This window comes from Triturus cristatus, chromosome 10, assembly GCF_964204655.1.
Source record: "Triturus cristatus chromosome 10, aTriCri1.1, whole genome shotgun sequence".
In the NCBI taxonomy this organism is placed as follows: Eukaryota; Metazoa; Chordata; class Amphibia; order Caudata; family Salamandridae; genus Triturus; species Triturus cristatus.
The window spans coordinates 240,271,649-240,290,397 of record NC_140593.1 but is presented as its reverse complement, the minus strand read 5'-3'; the positions used below and the strand labels follow the sequence as shown (position 1 = coordinate 240,290,397).

The 18,749-nt window shown below is 46.4% G+C and overlaps 1 protein-coding gene across 1 annotated transcript in view; it reads left to right on the top strand.

The window, feature by feature from the left end:
• Positions 1-18,749, top strand: part of COL28A1 (collagen type XXVIII alpha 1 chain) — a 688,108-nt gene that overhangs the window by 91,145 nt on the left and 578,214 nt on the right. The window contains exon 6 of the mRNA XM_085630877.1: positions 7,979-8,032. Coding sequence (XP_085487003.1) covers positions 7,979-8,032 — 54 coding nt within the window. The remainder of the gene's footprint in view (positions 1-7,978; positions 8,033-18,749) is intronic.

Here is an 18,749-nt window from a genome sequence, read left to right as displayed (position 1 = left end):
GATCTATACCCTGCCCAAGGTTCATAAAAATGCAATGACCCCACCGAGTCGCCCCATTGTATCTGGCTGCGGTTCGATTCTGGAGCCTCTGGGGAGATATGTTGACCATTTTATCAAAGATTTTGTCCCCAATACGTTATGCTATATAAAGGATACCATGGCTATGGTTAATCTGGTTGAGGGACTCCCTTTTGACTCAGAGCAATGTATACTCTGCACTCTGGATGTCGATTCGCTATACACCAACATCCCCCAGACGAGGGTATTGACGTTATCGAAACTATTTTCAACTCAAGACCTCACCCTCATCCGGTCCCTACTTCATTTATTCACCACCTACTCAAAATATGTCTGTCACGTAATTTCTTCCTGTTCAATGGCAGCTTTTACCAGCAGGTGAAGGGTACATCCATGGGCACAGTTTTTGCGCCCAACTTTGCCATTCTATACATGGACTGGCTTAAAACCCAAAGGATACTGTCCCCCTTTAACCCATTTCTCACAAACATCTTAGAGTGGAGAAGGTACAGAGACAACATTTTCCTAATTTGGAAAGGGACTGAAGAAACCCTTCTTCAGTTCCAGGAGTGGCTGAACGTCCACTGCAATGGTCTGAATTTCACCCTAACACAAAGGAGAAAAGAGGTGGCCTTTCTTGCCTTAACAATCATAGCGCACACCAACAGGCTATACAAAACATTCTACCTTAAACCTACAGAGAAAAACACTTCACTAGCTTACAACAGCCATCACCCACAAGCATTGCGGGATTCCCTTCCCTACTCACAATTCCTTTGTATCCGACGCAATTGCTATCTGGACACGAATAGACCCGATCCTGATTGAAGTATTGTGGTTATCTATATTTATTTGCCTTGAAAGGGATCTCTGCCTCTTAAAAATTAGTGTTACTAATAGATGTTGTTCTAACTATAGGCTCCTAGGAGATGTAACATGTTGAATTATGCACTGGTAGCAGTAAATAACAGAGACGTTTTTCACTTGGGAGTTCTTAGTGACATTAAATAAACAATGAGAGTGGAGTTTGAGTTGCCTATGATGTCACTCAGGACTCAGAGCATCAGGTTGTAGGAGTTTCTTGGCTTTGCCCTTAGAGTTGGATTCAAGACATCCCATAGTTTCAGGCCTTGGACACCAATGGATATGGCAATATTACTGACATTTGAAAAGTGTACTCTGATGTAAAATTGAATGACATAAATATCTAAATAAAACCCATCCAACGAGTGTATGGCAAAAACCTTGTGTTGGTTTGGTCCCAATTTCAGTTAAGCCTACAGACATCATACATAACTAGTGTTTCTCCCATTTCTTCTAGCAATTAATTGAAATCATCCAATACCACTAATTATGATGCATACAACATGAGATAAGAAGCCATGTCCAATAATGCTTCAATCAATAGTTTTTCATAGCTTGGGCGGCCCTATCATTAAAAAAAAAAAGAAAATGTGTTTGCAATCTTATGTCTCACTAATGCTTCCTTCCTATAACATACTTGCAATCTTCCTAGGCGTTTGCCCTCACCTATCACCTTAGTTACTGAATTATCCTTCGGGTCTGCTTGATTATGTACAGTACTCCAAATGTTGTCCTTGCCTTACCTACCATTTTCTCACACTTCACTAATTGACCATGAAACCATGAAACCGCGTGGTATATCAATGATTGGATGCTATGCAATGCATTTCTGTTTCAAATGCTCGTGCCTTGATATGAATATATAAATAAACGAAGTAAAGTCCTTTCTCCCTCCATATATTCAAGGCCGGTGATTGTGAACCAATCACTAATCCATCTGTATCACTTATGCCAAGACTGAAGGGCAGTTATCAACGAATGATGACTCTTTGAGGAATATCATGTTAACTTTACTACTCAGAATGATATACAATCTATGTTTTGTTGTCAGTCATCCATTAGCAAACTGAGGGGCTCATTACGATAGCAGGCGGACATGAGTCCGCTTGCCATTGTTGCGGTGGTTGGGACCGCTCACCAGTAATGCGGCGGTCCCACCACACATATTACGATGCGCCTGCCAGCATGGTGGGCACATCTCGGGCCATTAACATTGAGGACGGTGCTGCTGGATGCCTCACCGTTCGCAATGTCCAAATGGCATGCTCTGCATTTCCCTGCACTACAGTGCAAGGAAATGCAGGGGGGTACCCCAGGGCAGCAGCACCTCCCCACTAGACAAGGGGGGCCCGCAACGGGCCCCCAAACCCCATCCCCGCTAGCCTTTCCATGGCAGCATCACCGTCATGGAAAGGCCTTGTCCCAACAACATCCTAATTTGGTGGATGGTGCTAGGCAGCACCACCATTTTAGGCACCCCGCACCGTCCACCAATCAATCGGCATGATTGCCTTTGGCGGTGAAGTGGTGGACGGACTTTGCGTCTGCCACGGTACCCACCACCATCCTAATTGGGCGGTAGCTAACACGCTTAGTGATGGCGGAAGGACCGCCACCGCCGGCCTGCCGGTGGCAGTCCTTCCACCATCCTAATGACCCCCTTAGTACCTAGAATGCCTACCTGAGGCACCTCTAGCCTAGGCTGACTATGCGGAGCGTGAGGAGCACCGTCCGCCAATCAATCGGTACGATTGCCTTTGGCAGTGTAGTGGTGGACGGACTTTGCGTCTGCCGCGGTACCCACCGCCATCCTAATTGGGCGGTGGGTAACACGCTTAGTGATGGCGGAAGGACCGCCACCGCCGGCCCGGCGGTGGCAGTCCTTCCACCATCCTAATGACCTTATTACCTAGAATGCCTACCTGAGGCACCTCTAGCCTAGGCTGACTATGCAGAGCGTGAGGAGCAGTGGCGGTTTCTGTGCACGGGCGTCGGGGCTCCGCCCCCTTTACATTCACAGAAAAATTAAGTAATCATAGCAATGGTTAAAATAAGTTTTTTAATTAAACAACATTTTCCATGTAAGTTTCTAGAATGGGGGCACTGTCTGCCCTACTCACAGACATCGCCATTGTTGCTGTGCTCCACAACAATGCGGACACGTGACAGCGCTTTAACTACTTGCTCCCCTGGGCAGGCAGGTATTTGCAGGGCTGACAATCTCTCAGCCCTGAGGCTTGTGAGGTCATCAGCTCGGCAAAGACCTAGCATTAAGGCCCAGTCTCCACCCCCCCGATGACATGGAGGTAAAGTTGGCCCTGGGCGTTTTAAAAACAAGCCTGATTTCGCCAAGCCTCCACATCAATCAGGGAGTAGAGAGCATTGTCACCCCTCCCTGCCCTAACTCATTACAGGGTGTGGGTGGGACCACACCCTGTAATGAGTTGGAAAAGGTGTGGCAGATGGGAAGACCAGAAATCGAGTCTGCGCAGACACGACTTGTTGTGTGTCTGAGACTGCTTCCTGCATGAGCTTGTTCATTGTGGAGTTGGACGCCTTTTTAGCAGTAGTACGTGTGTGTCTGTAGTATTCACACAGTCGGACACAAGAATGATTTACGCAGTGCTGGCAGCTTGTGAGCAAGACCCCGTATGTGAAGGAGTCGGCAGGCAGTTTACCAGATAAGGACCTGCAATTGTGCAGTGGGGCAGAGTGTATGCTAAGTGCTTTATGGAGCGCATGAGCGTCCAAGTTGCACGGGCTGAATGGATCGGGACCCCGTCCAGTACCCTGTCCAGTACCGCCGAACTCCCGCTGGTGCCAGACTATCAACTACAGGCTCCGGGGCCCCGGATGCACTTCCTCGTAGTTTTGGGACCGGGCTCATCTCAAGGACCGTTCGCCTCAGCAGGCACCGACACAGGTCCCAATCCGTTCTTGGCCTCCCCTTTGAGCACGTCTCATGCAGGCCTAGGAGTCTGGTAGGCAGCAATCCCCAGCAGGCCGAACCATTTGGACCAGGGCCGACTGCCCTTCGATAGCCGCTTTGTGGTCACAGACCACGGGTGCACCCTTGTAGCAGTGTGCACTCGGATTGTGCTCGCTGCTCCGGGTCAATATATCCAGGTGGAGCATTTCAAGGGCCTCACTTTAGGTCAAAGGTTCATGACCCTGGAGATGCCTAAGGATAAAGGAGGGATGATGTTTACTATACAAAGTGCATCCATTTGCCCATTCCCTGTGTATACCTCAGCTGCACATGACTGATCCTGCCGTAACCTTCACAACACAGCCTGGCTGCTGCTTTTGGCTTGTCCTTATTACTTGCAATAATGAAAAGCCTTCATTTCGAAAGCTTGACTGTTTTCCGCTCTCTATAACGTCTGCAAGAATAAGTGTAGCAGGCCAATTGTACATTTCATTGGCATAAAAGGTGCGGCTACTTACGGTGGAAATCTTTATCACTCCAAGTCCCTGTCCTCATCGTCGCGGCCCTTAGAAGTGAGCCTGAGACAGACAAAGGCACAGACCTCTCCAAGCTCAAAACTGAAAGCCACCTGATTCAACACCCCCAACATGGCACACTTTCTTTTCTGTTCCATAAAGCTGAGGTTGACTACTAGTAAATACAAATATTAACATTATTTCTTTTTTTTCCGCTCTTCTCTGAACTTTGAGGCATAAGGCAGGGAAGGTAGACATACAACAAGGGGGACTATGACTCCGAGTGATAAAGATTATCGTTAAATAATTCTGGCATTACCTCATCTTCCGTCCTATTCATCACAGCCCTTACAAAGGAGCATATAAACAAGCAAAAAGTTTTAAAAAATTGACACAGAGTCAAAAAGTCATTTTTGAAATGCTACGCCACAGTGTGATTCATTGATAACAAAAACTATAAAATTTGGTGAAATAAAAAAGAATTAGGAATTTTGAACAGAAGCTAAAACTATAGTCATAGCTTATTTATTTATTTTTTTTAAAACAAACTTTATTGTGATTTTCATATGCAGGTATTACAAATTACACCTCACATTGCACAGGTAATTATTCCGGAAACACAGGATACAATTCAGGTTTTGTGTATTATCCTTTCAAGTTGTGCTGTAGTCCACAATATAACACGATAATGTCTCAATCACTCTAGGAGGGTCGCCATTATGTCACAGTATTGTGCTCTCCATACCCAGCTTTTGAACGAATTTGGTCAGGAGGAGCGGAGACCACTCAACTATTCACAAACCCCAATCCCACCCAAAACCCACCCGCCATACCCACCCATGCCACAAAGTAAGCAGTCACAGTCTGGGGGCCTCGCAGCATCCACTCGGGGGGGGGGAAACAAGAAGGGACCGCAAGCCGGGGCAGAGGGCCGCCCCATCCCAAGCCCCTGGATGAGGGCGAGCAGAGGCCAATCCATGTATCCCGACAGAGGGGCCCCGATCACACCATTCACCCCTTCGCACATCGCCCGGAGTCAGGCACCCCCTCTCACTCCCAATGAGCCACCTCTATCAACGAGCACTACCACTTATGCGGGGGGAATCCGGGGGGTTAGGCACCGTAGCTCTTCCCTCCGCCTCCTCCATCTCGCTCTTGAATGATTCAGTCAGATGTGCCCACTCCAGTGAGATAGGCCGCTTACGCAGCCCCCGACTCTCCTCACGATACAGCGCCTCGCGTTCCGCTACCGCCCATCGTAACACTTCTTCTCCCCAAGTCTCAACACGTGGCGGCGTGCGGGATTTCCACCGTTGTGTGATCAGGCGCTTTGCCAGCATTAATGCCAGGTTAGCGAAGCGGCATCGCGGCTTCGCCTTCAAGGGGAGTGGTAAAAGCCCCAGTAAGCAAGCTTCTGCTGTGTCCCAGGAGGGACGTTCAACAACCGTGCTCAAGACGTGCGCTATCCCACCCCAATACCCCCGCAACCTCGGGCAAACCCACAGCATGTGTACCAGGTCCGCATCCGGCGCCACGCAGCGGGGGCAGGTTGCATCCGCCGTATTGTACATCTTACCCAGCTTATGAGGAGTAAGGTAGGCCCTGTGAAGGACAAAGAGTTGTATAGTTTTTAACCGACAGTTACGGGATACTTTTTTAGGGTATTCCAAGACCTGCGCCCACTCTTTATCACTAAATGTCCGTGATAAGTCCGTCGACTATAGTCATAGCTTATAATGAGTAATAAAGGTAGTTGAAGAGGCCCAGGCTGCAGCTGCACAAATGTCCTCTAAGGTAGCTTCTTTGAAAACTGCCCAAGAAGTGGACACGCCTCTAGTACAGGGGGCATGAACCACAGAAGGAAGATAAATACCGACCTCAATAGAAACAATTATTGTATTATTTAATGTGTGTGTGTGGTGTGCGTGTGTGTGTGGTGTGTGTGTTTGCATGTGTGTGTGAGAGAGAAAGTGTGAAGAGAGAAAAATTATATTTTTTCAGTGCTATGTATGCTCCATCATGGTAGGGGTTCTGGTGAGAAAGTACACAAAGACGGCTTTTTGTTTTTTGTTATACTGCATGTTTATTTCAGGTGCTATTAGATTTAATAACGTATGTGTCTTCTGCAGAGTAATGTTTACTGAAAACAGAATGTGAAACACTGGACAGTGTGGTTCGGTTGCAATTAGTAACAATACCAACTTGTTCAGTTATGTTAGTCACAAGGGGGAGTTTTTCTGATTACTTTATGAGACACCCATCTGTAGAAGATGGAGCATTTCTGGCAGGCCTTTGTCACTGAGCACTTGAAATGTTGTTCTTCTGGGGGCAGTAAAACCATGGTCTCACGGCGTCATTGTGCAGGTCAGGCGCAGCACTTTGTTCAGCCACTCATTGGTACTAACATTGGCGAGGTGAAAGTGGACATTTGCAAATTAGTCAAGAGGGGTTTCTGTGACGTCAAATTTGCTTGAAAATACACCATTTGTCCACTCTTTTTTCTAAATGTTCTCGGGGGGAGAACCCCCACAAACCGCCCGTAGGTTGATTGGACTCACTTGCTGCGCTCGCTAGCCGCAGTGCAGTACGGCAATTATTTTACGCTTCACCACTTTCAAATGTCACCAGCCACCACTGGTGAGTGTCAACCAGCAACTTTTTCTTTTTAGATATTTTAAAAACTCAGATGATCTATCTATCTATCTTCTGCTTGTACAACTCATGATACTCAGCCCTTACAACTTCCTGATATTGCCTGACCTCTCCACTCACAGTTGTCTTGTGCACCAGTGGCACAGATGTATTAATGAAGAGTCAACAAGTCAGTGTGGAGAGGTAATGCAACATGCCTACTTTGCATCCAAATCTAGAGAGGTGTTTCTCATTGAGAAGCTGCAACTGCATAATTTCAGTTCCAGAGGGGAGCCCTTCTGTCTCCTCCAAACTGATGACGATGTCTGATCTTTTGATAGGGGAAGTATAAAAATTGACTCTAATGACCACTTGCGACTTCTCAATATTTTGGTGTGTTTTTCCAGACCACCACATTTTCTTTTTAAACCTTTTAGGATCCTTTTATTTTACATTTAATATAGACCCTCCCCTGATCACATCAAAGCATCAGACATCACCTTACCCTGTCAGTATCCCTAATTGTCTGAGAACTAAGAAATGTGTTGTGACTGCCCTGTCAATCTCTCAGGCTCCAGTTCTCTTATTGTCTGTCATTAGTAAAGCTAGACTCACTTTATCCCCAATGCAAATACGCTACTGACTTTCCATCACTGTTTCCTATTTTGTGTTTATTTCTGTGTTGATTGCTGTGGAATACTCAGGCTTTCTTTCTTCTGCACTAATATGAAAGACAGATGGTGTTCCCATGAAATACCACACAGATGGTAGTAAATCGTGAATGTAATAGCAATCGTGTAATCTCAATGGTTTATCTGTCTTAATGGAGTTCTTTACCATTGAGACTTTTTGACTAGATTCTGCATAATGTAAATTTTCCATCCCATCAGATTTCATAGGATACTTTGGAGCTACCTTGTGTCATGATGTGCATGCTTCCTTCTGTAGCATAAAACTACACAATCTACTATTACTATATGTCACTTTTCGAAAAACAGTAATATATGATATATGTTTTTAGGGTCGGCACGGTGCCCCTGGTGAAAGAGGTGAGCCAGGTCCCAAAGGAGAAGAGGTAAGTGTTCATTAGATCTTCAAAATTATATATTTTTAAATAATGGTTGACACTTAACGTTGTAAATATCTATAACAGTGAAATAAACTCCGGTCCAAACTTCTAACAAATAAGCACAAACTATCATTGATTAATTGCTACAGGTTTTTTGGCTGTGTTGGATTAAGTCAAATGTCACTTACCATGAACTCATGGACTATTCCATATTTAGTCAAGGAATGCTTGGGAGACATGATGTCTTAGAATAAAAATGCACCCTTGTCCCTGACAAGGTTGCCGGGATTTTGTAAGTGCTGTACCTTGTTTAGATTGAATGGGACACTAAAGAACAAATGTATATAGCACATGATCCAGATTGATGGTATAAACTATTCAAGAGTGTAAGTACATATGCTTCAGAAAGTAACTTTTAAAACATTTTTTTTTAAATCACCAGTTATATAGGTAATTAACGTATGAAATGTAATGCATTTATTTATTTATTGTGTGATGATAAGACACAGAGAGCTATTGGAGTTTAGGATGGGCCAGTAACCTATCAAAATGGTCACTGAGTATTAGATAAAACAGATACAGGAATGTGTAGATGTGACTGCAATGACCAGAGGATTAAGATGGGTACTTATCTGCTGTTTATTTTCCGGAATTGGAGCACTAGCCAAGACGTCTTGCTATGTTGAACTGCAGGCTTCAATTTCTGCATCCATTTTTGAAGTTCACCAGCTGCCACTGCTGACCAGTAAATACTATCTCAAAATTGGAAGTATTGAAAGAGCATTGGAGTATTTCTCTATTCATATATATATATACATATATTCACTGAAAAAAACCAAAGGTTACAGGAACATTATAGTTATGCTGACATTTCACTCGTACCAAACGAGAGAACCACGTGGCCCCCTTCCCGAATTTTCTTTTTTTTTAATAAAACAAAAGAAATTGGGGGCAGGCCCTGGGGGATGGGGTCCCCAGGGCCAAAAAATTAGAAAAAGATGGGGGGCTACACAGCCCCCATTCTAAAAGAAAAAAAAAAAAAAAAAAGGGATCGGGCCGGAGGCCACGCCCCTCCTTGCACCACTCTGCAAACGCGCCCCCTGGCGCGTTTGCAGAGGGGGATCTAATTTCCCTTGAATACTGGGGCTCCCTGGGGGCCAACTAGCCCACCAGGAACCTCCAGTATGCACCAGGGGGCTGTGTTGCAGAGAGGTGAATTTCTAAGCTTTTTTAAATGCTAATTCCTAACTATATCAGGCCTGAAACCTATGGTTTTTTCTGTGAATATATATATATATAGATCCTTCCTTCCTTTCTCCACTTCCTCTCTGCATGCCCTCCTTCCTTCTGCCTTTCCCACAAATGTCCTCCTCCTCCCCTTCATTCCTTCTCTCTTCCTAACTTCCTTGCTTCCTTCCTCTTTCATTACATCCTTCCTTCCTGCTGTCATTCTTTCTTGCCTTCCTCCTCACATCCCTACTTAGTAGCTTACTTCCTTTGTTTCTCGCGTCCTTTCTTTCGTCCTCATCCTTTCTTTCTGTTAGTCCCGCACCCCTTCTTTCGTTTGTACTCCCCTCAACCCTTCCTTCTGTTTCTCCTTTCTTCCTCACTTCCTTTCTTTCTTCTTTCATTCTCTTCTTTCGATCTCCTTCCCTCTCCCTCCCTCCTTTTTTCCATGTCCCTTATTTTTCTTAATTTGTTCTTTTCCCCCTCCCTCCCGTCCTTTCCAACTTATTCATTTGTTTGTTGCATCCTTAGTTCTGTCCTGAAGCCCTTCAAATTTAGCAGACATAACAAGAACAAGAACTGTCAGGAGGCTCTAGAGTGAGCAATCAACATGAAAGCAACGTTGCAACACAGCAAATCACATCTAAGAGCCACTTAAATGAACTGTGGTCGAAAGATAAGAAGATAGATCACAAGAAGTAATCATAGCCATTATGAGTTGGGAAGGTGCCACAGAACTATTAAATTGAAATGACTGTAACCCAGTTGGTTAAACATGACAAGGAATTTCAAGAATCAAACTCCCAGGATTGGGAGCCAAATTGTCAGCATTCACACTGAACCACCAATAAGAGGCAGGAGACAGAAATGTTTCAAATCCTGTCTGGGTTCTGTAGAAGTATGCCCATAGTCAGTGAATTCACTTGAGACAAGCAGATCGCATCCAACACCCGCCGTCACAAGATGAATTCCCCCCCCCCCGAAACTGTATTCACACCATTAACACCAGAAAAAGCCCTGCCAGTTGTGGGAACAGACACCTCCTGGTCTTGGAGGCAGACGGACTGCACCGGGTGCACAGGCACACCACTGCTCAGTACTTGTTGGGTACCATTCCTGAGATAACCACAGTAAACAAATGTTTATATATCAGAGAACTTTGAATGGAGCATGTTGTTGGCTATGTAACCAACATTTTTCACAACATAATTGAATGTAAAGTATTCCAATTTCACTTTTGTACAGTTTTTGTGTCAGTATTTTGTTAAGTTTCCCCATCTCTACATATGGCTCACCAATATTGATGAACTGTGATAAAAGTTCTGCTCTGTAACATGAAAGTTCTTGTTGCATTCTAAATCTATTTATTTTAACTTGAAAATGTGAAAGCAAGGAATACTGCATATTGGTTGCTAAACAAACATTAATTGTCATACAATCCATTCTTTTGAAGATGCTTCTCGTATTGTACGTGTCAAATCTGGGACATGACCTGTGAAATTCTGCACTGTGGGGAAAGAATACTATGAAGCTGGCTCACCTGATAGAAAACATGCTGACGTAACTGTTAAAATCTGAGCCCATCATATAAATTAAACCTAACTTGAAGCCCAGATTATTAACAACATCTCCAGGCTTGAGAGCAAACACCAAGCTCCTGTATCCAGAAAGGCAGTTCCCTTGGGTCTTGCTGCCACTTGCCTCCAGGTTTAACTGAGTTGATGTATGATTGTGGTTACTTATCCAGACCTGGACCTCCACCATATTGTTGGAACTTTCAAACCATCACTCCCAAAGAGGCTGTTGTACATAAAAAAGTGAAAGGTATAGGTGTGGTTTAGATGCACCAGAGGCTTGATGTTGGTGGTAAAAAGGCTCTCTAACTGCAAGGTGTCCTGGAGAATACCACAGGAGTAACTCTTGGGTTGAACGAAATCAATCTAAAGCAGACTCTTCCTTACCTATGACTTTTAGGTGATACTTGAGAATTGTCCATGTGATGGTGTCATATACCACTAATAAATCAAAAAAGGATCTCAAACTTGCCAAAATCACTCAGCCTCTCAGATGATGGCATATTCACAAACTCTACTCCATGAAGAACAAGTCTGCTGCTTTATGATAGTTCCAGGAGCTCATTGACTACAAAGCAAAACAATGGTTCCCTGCGGGAGATGTTTCAAACCTAAACCTCCTAGGCAAAAGAATTGAAATTCAAAGTCAATCCGTATGATCTGAACAGATAATTTAATTCAATGTATCAAATTACAAAGCAGGTGCTCCAAATTCAACACACTGAAAGTGAAAGTGACATCAGTGAGGAAGATGTGCTTCGGTGCTGTACAATCAATCAATCAATCAATCAGGGGTTTGTAAAGCGTGCTACTCACCCGTGAGGATCTCATGGCGCTGGGGGGTGGGGGGAACAGCTCCGGATCAGTCTAACAGCCAGGTCTTGTGGTCATTCCTGAACGTGTGCAGGGTCAGGGAGCATCAGATGTTCACAGGGAGATCGTTCCAGGTCTTGGCCGCGATGTAGGAGAAGGCTCTTCCGCCAGTTCTGTTTCTGCTGATGCGAGGGACCTCTGCCAGGGCGAGTTCGGCAGAGCGGAGGTTCCTCTTCGGTACATGGAAGGAAACTCTCTCGTTAAGGTATTTGGGCATGATGTTGTTGAGGGATATGTAGACATGGGGGAGGAGTTTGAAGGTGACCCGCTTCTCCACGGGGAGCCAGTGGAGGTCTCGTAGGTGTTGGGTCATGTGTTCGTGATGCGGAGTCCTGAGGATGAGTCTGGCTGAGGCGTTCTGGATGGTTTGGAGTCTGTTTAGAAGAGTTCTGTTGATTCCGGCATAGAGGGCATTGCCGTAGTCGAGTCTGCTGGTTATGAGTGCGTGGGTGACGGTCCTTCTGCCATTTGAAGGTCTTGCGGAGGATGCGTAGGCAGTTTAAACTGGTGGAGGCGACGGCGTTGATCTGGCGGTTCATGAAAAGGGTGGAGTCGAGGATGATGCCGAGGTTTTGTGCATTGTCTGTAGGGGTGGATGGGTTGCTGAGGGCGGAGGGCCACCAGGTGTTGTCCCAGGTGGAGGTGCAGGGTCTGAGGATGAGGACTTCCGTCTTCTCTGAGTTGAGCTTCAAACAGCTGTCTTTCATCCAGGCTGCCACATTCTTCGTCCCTTCCTGGAAACAGAGTCTGGTGTCTTCGGGCTTCTTCGTGAGTGAGAGGATGAGCTGGGTGTCGTCAGCGTAGGATACAATGCTGAGCCCATGCTGTCTGATGATGGTGGCGAGGGGGGCCATGTAGATGTTGAAGAGCGTGGGGCTGAGCGATGGTACTCCGCAGTTGATATCGGTGGGTTCGGAGAGGAAGGGAGGGAGTCTGATCCTCTGGGTTCGACCGGAGAGAAAGGATCGGATCCAGTCGAGGGCGAATCCTTGTATCCCCGTGTCGTGAAGTCTAGCTGTGAGTGTGCGATGTGAGACGGTGTCGAAGGCTGCGGAGAGGTCTAGCAGGATGAGGGCCGCAGTGTGTCCCTGGTTGAGTAGCATGCGGATGTCGTCGGTGGCTGCGAGGAGGGCAGTCTCGGTGCTGTGGTTGCTGCAGAATCCAGACTGGTAGGCGTCCAGGATGGAGTTCTCTACGATGAAGGCGGTCAGTTGGGCATTTAGGAGTCTCTTGGAGACTTTGGCCGCGAAGGGGAGGAGAGAGATGGACCGGTAGTTTTTCAGGTCTGTTGGGTCGGCCGTTGGCTTCTTGAGGAGGGGTTTAACCTCCACCCGCTTCCAGTCGTCTGAAGATGCCGGACATGAGGGAGACGTTGATGGTCCGTCCTAGTTCGGGTGCGATGGCGGCGGTGACCCTGTGGAATATGTGCGGTGGGCAGGGGTCTGTAGGGGTCCTGAGTGGGTTTTCTTCATGGTCGTGGTGATGTGTTCTACGGTGGCGGGATTCCATCTCTTGATGGATGGCTTATCGGCGGCGTAGGGGGGGATGGTGTCCGGTGTCTGTTCGCTGAAGTTGTCATAGAGGACCTTGATCTTCAGATGGAAGTAGGAGCTGAGCTTGTCGCAGAGCTCCTGGGAAGGAGTGACGTCCGTGGCTTCGCTGGGGGGTTTCGCGAACTGCTGTATGATGTTGAACAGTTCCTTGGTGTTGGTCGCGTTGGTCTGGACTTTGTTTCTTATGAAGGTCCGTTTGGTGTCTCTTATGTGCTGGTGGTATTCCTTCAGGGCAATCCTGTGGTTGTCCCAAGCTTCAGTGGTTTTCTGGTTTCGCCATGTTTTCTCTAGGCGTCTGCAGGAGCGTCTGGCTTCTTGCAGTTCTGTGGTGAACCAGGCAGCCTTCATGGGGCGTTGTTTGGCGGGGTGGCAGAGGGGTGCGAGCTTGGCAGCGCAGCAGGAGATCCAGTGGTGAAATTCCCTGGCTGCGGAGTTGGTGTCAGTCGTGGCGCTGGGGGGGTCTTGGAGGAGGGTGGTGTTTAGGTGTTCCACTGTTACCTTGTTCCAGTTCCTTCGTGGCAGGCGCAGGGGGGGCTTGGGTGAGGTGGTGGTGTTGAAAGTGGTCCATTCAGAGGGGCTAGGTGGTGTGGCTGAGACAGATGTTTGTTCCTCCCGCGAAGATTGGGTCGAGTGTGTGTCCTGCTTTGTGAGTGGGTGTGTTGACCAGCTGCTTCAGTCCGATATGGTCGAGGATAGTGGAGGAGTCGGGGTCGTCGCAGTTGTTGAGGTAGAAGTTCAGGTCCCCGAGTAGGATGTAGTCCGTGGAGGTGATGGCGTGTGGTGCGGTGAGCTCAGCGATGGTAGTTGCGGACTGGGTGCGGGGTCCCGCTGGTCTGGGGATGAGGGTGCCGCGTAGCGTAGTTCTGGGGCTGGTCTGGATCTGGAAGTGGAGGTGTTCTGTGTTGGAGTGGGGGTCACTCGTGCTGGATGTGGAGAGTCGGAGGGGGGTCTTGTGTGCGAGGGCGAGTCCTCCTCCTGGGCGGTGGAGGTGGTCCTTTCTCTGGATCTTGTAGCTGTCGGGGATGGCAGTGGCGATGTCGGGGCCGGAGGTGGCATTGGTCCAGGTTTCCGTGAAGAAGGCGATGTCGGGTGAGAGGGTGTCAATCAGGTCCCAGATCTCTACGGCGTGTCGGTGCAGGGAGCGCAAGTTGAGGAGAATGCATATCAGGGTTTCAGCAGTGTGTGCGTCAGGTGGGCCTTCATCAGTTGTGGTGGGTTTGTTGATGGTGAAGGTTTTTCGGCAGCGTCTGCACGAGAACTGTCCATGGGTGGTGTTAGGCGAGGATCTTTGGCGGTCGGTGTGTCTTCTGGGGTCGAGTGCGTGGAGTTCGGCGGAGTTGTATCGGTGGGGTCCCGGAGATCCAGGGTTCCTGGCGCTGGCTGTGGTTGGGTCGTGGACCGGCGCAGACGAAGGGTACAGTGAGGGGGGGCTGAGAGGGGAGATGTGCACGAGTGGCAAGGAGAAAAGCACAATACAGTACAATTATACAGAAAAGGCACAATAAATCACCTGGGGCAAGTTTGAAAAACAATACAATGCAGAAAAACACAGGGCAGAGACCAAATGAGCAGAAGTGGCAGAGAGCAGTATCGAACCCTACCAGAGTGGGGCTCGCGGCGCAGCACAGTACAGCGGAGTTGTGGGGGAGAGAGCAGGCCTCAGACCCGACAATTAAACAGAAAAGGCACAATAAACCACACATTGTTATCTAGGGGCTGATAGAATGGATTTGTCTTGGCAAGACTCCAAATGCGAGTACATAGTGGTTATCATGCTCAATCATATCAATTCAGTAAACTACTTTAATTGTTGATGTTTCAACCATTTTTAAAGCAGATTCTTCAGGATCATCATCAGGACAAAATGACAATGGTAGCGACCTGCAAGAAAAAGGAAAGCCAAGCTAATTAGCATCTACCCTAATCTTACTGGGGATACAAGTATTGTAGCATCAATTAGAAAAAGCATACCAGTTAGGGGATATACCCACGATGTAGAGAATAAATCAAGATGTATTGCTGAATATGCAAAGGATATAAAACCATTTGGTCAAATGTCACCTGAACAAATTGGGACATGTATGTGCGAAGAACAAAAGCTAGAGAGTAAGTGCCAAGTCTGAGAATCCAAAGAATACCACAGATGTATCCATGGGTGTGCCACATAAAAGAACTCACTAGCACTGGGTAAAGCCAGTCAAAAACTGGGAACTTCAATACTTACTTAAGGAAGACAAAAACGAGGTCTAAATGTCATGTCCGCTAAAGAAAACGTGTTTACCGCTTAAGCTAAAATTGAAGTAAAAAACATATTAAGGCATCACTAATCGGAGAAACGCAAGAACCATATATGACAGTTTCTTAATAAAACATATTGAATATAGACAGTGATGACTTATCATGTTTGTTTGTTAAAGCTACGTGTGGCAGATACAACGAGAAGGAAACGCTGAAAAAAAGCTTTAAAGATGCTTATCGAATGGGAAGACACCCTCAGTGTAGAAAAAGCACCGTCTAAGGATCTGTGCTGTGGGCTACTGAGTTCTGTAGAAGAAAATTAGAAGACCCAACTGCATAACCTCGAAAGTTACAAAAATGGAAAAATCATGACTTACAGTGGAGAGTCCAAAAAACAAAAACCCTGATCTAGTGCTGCCACGCTACGAACTGCACTGCTGTGTGGACCGTGCATGCACCAGCTTTCTAAATATAGGAGATAAGGGTGTGCATAGAAGGAGTCTACCAATAACAATGTAAATACTGCAAGAACAGAGTGAATTTAAATGCAAACATTAAAAGCTCAGAAACTTAATTACAATGAAAATATTTGGAAAGGTGTAGGTCTGTGGATTTTAGAACTACAGTAGACATAGAAAAATCACTATGCATAAACCCTGCTTGTGGCAGGGAAACACTATGAACAAGTGGAGCCTCACAAAGAAACAAAGTGGATCCTCACCGAGAAACAAAGATCAACATTACCACACCGCTGGAACAACCACCGGTGATGATGGACATAAGATAGAACTTGTAGCGTCCTCCCCAGCCTGGTAGCATGGAAATGACTATGCCACATATGGAGCTCTGTGGAGCACATATTTATTCTTCAAAGTGCAACCGTTAATTGATTCGCACTATGTCACCAACTTTATTTAACCACATCTAGACACTCCTCAACGCTTAGGTCGTTCCTACAGAGTCCTTCAGGGGCCAGAAGGGTTCTGCTATACAAATATATACAAGACGCAAGATAAGTTCAAAACATACAAATGCAATTCATTGTAATTAAATCAAGTGTAGAGCTTTTACAGTGAATTAAATTATCTCTTTAATTCATACGGATTGATTCAGAATTTGAATTTTTTTGCTTGGGATGTTTAGGCTTGAAACTTTCCCCGCAGGGAACCATTGTTTTCATTTGTATTCACTGACCCAATCTCCCAGGGTTCAGGGCTGTCGCTTAATACTTTCTGAGGAGATCATTGACAGCAAATACACCATTTGAAGACAAGAGAAGAAACAGTGATAACCAAACCAGCAAGAAGACTAATGACTCTGAGCAATTTCTGCACAACCTACATAAACACCATCCTAGAGGAAAAAGCTTCATACTAAGCAAAAATCACCAGTAATGCCTTCAAGAAAATCAGTGTACATTTTGTTTGTATGAATCACTTTGTGACTGTCCCTACACATCAACACTCCAAAACAAAGTGCACGCAAACAGAAGCCAACAGTTTTACAAGGACAAGAAACATATAGAATGTGAAAGTACAAGGCAAGGCAGCTCCAGAGAAAAACATCTTGATTTCTCTGCTCAGCATTCCCAAGTTGACAGCCTTCAATAGCCTCGCCTTCAATGACCTAATAAGTCTCCTCTGCTCTTTTAGGGCCACCTATTTTGAAGACTAGAGGTTCCCCTTGTTTATACTGATGGGCTTGCCAATGGAGTTTTCACACCACTACTCAGCATCATCAATGCATTTTTCATCCAGAACATACTCCTAGACATCCTTAAATCTTGACAGATCCTGCCCCTAGTAAAAAAAGAAAAACCTGAATTCTTAAGGCCTTGCTTACTATCATCCAGTCTCTCACCTGTCGTTCCCGACAAGCATCATAAAAAATATGTTTCTAACCAATCACATGATAAAATCAAATCCAACACCTTCGTATTTGATTACTAAACTGCCTTCAAGCCACAATGCAGCATGGAATTAGAATCTGTTCAAGTAATTGATGCCCTTCAGATAACTGGCAGTGGCAAGTCCTGTATCATACGATATCGTCATCCTTTTTCGTCTACTCCATCAAACAGGAAGTCCTACTCAAAACCCTTGCAATTAGACTGGGTTTCAGTGCTGTCCTGCAAATGTCTTGTCCTACCTAATGAGTGGATCCAAATTCATTTAGATTACTTACTGTAGGGGTAAACCCATTTGCGAGGTCTCCGGTGTTCCCCTATGCTCTTCCTCTCACCAATGATCTTCAACCTCAAAATTGGGCTTCTGGGAGTGCTGCTGACTGATTGTCACTATCAATCAGTATGTGTAGTATGTATGCAGTATGTATGAGTATGTGCAGCTGAAAGTCTCTGCTGGACATGCCATTGACCCTCTAAACGTGTGCTTGGTTGGAAATGGTGTACCTCAAGATAGACCCGATACAAAAATAATATGTGCTCACAGCCTGTGAGAGACAGCCACAGCTTAGTTCAATTTTGGCTCTAAGCAATGAAGATCAGTGGCTTACTCGATCTGTTGACAACACCGCCGCCATCACATCCCATACGTAACTCATGTACCTGCTGCCCCATAACGGTACCAATCTGCCTGCAGTTCTCCTTCCTTGTACTTCGCTCCTTGTAAATCTTTTGGTTGCTTTGTAACTAAGGGGGTCATTACGATGTCGGGGGGTCCACCCACCATCGTGGTGTGAATTGGGACCTCCTGCCATGCATGCGTCGGTCCCGCACACCCAATTAGGATGCGACCTCCACCATGGCGGTCGCATTTTGTACTTTAACATTGCGGCGGGTGCTGCTGACTGCAGCACCCGCCGTGATGTTAAAAATGCATGTTGTGCATTTCACTGCACTATGTGGCAGGCACCACACGGTGCCTGCCACTAGGTGCATTGAAAAGTAGGGGATACCATGGGTACCCCCCAGTGCACAAACACCACCCTCAGACAAGAGGGGGGCCCGCAACAGGCCCCATAAACCCGCCACGGAAAGGCTGGCTGAGGACAGCATCCTAATTTGGCGGATGGTGCCTGCTAGGTACCACCACCATTTTATGGGTGCAGACTGCTCCGCAAGGCAATTGGAACGATTGCCTGTGGCAGTTCCGTGGCGGACAGTCTTTGCATCCGCCACGGTCGTAATCTGGAGCCCCCGCCATAGTAATGTGGCGGGGGAAAAATCGCGGTCCGATGGCGGAAGGACCGCCACTGCATGGCTGGCGACCCCCTAAGTTCGTACTATAAAAGTCACAC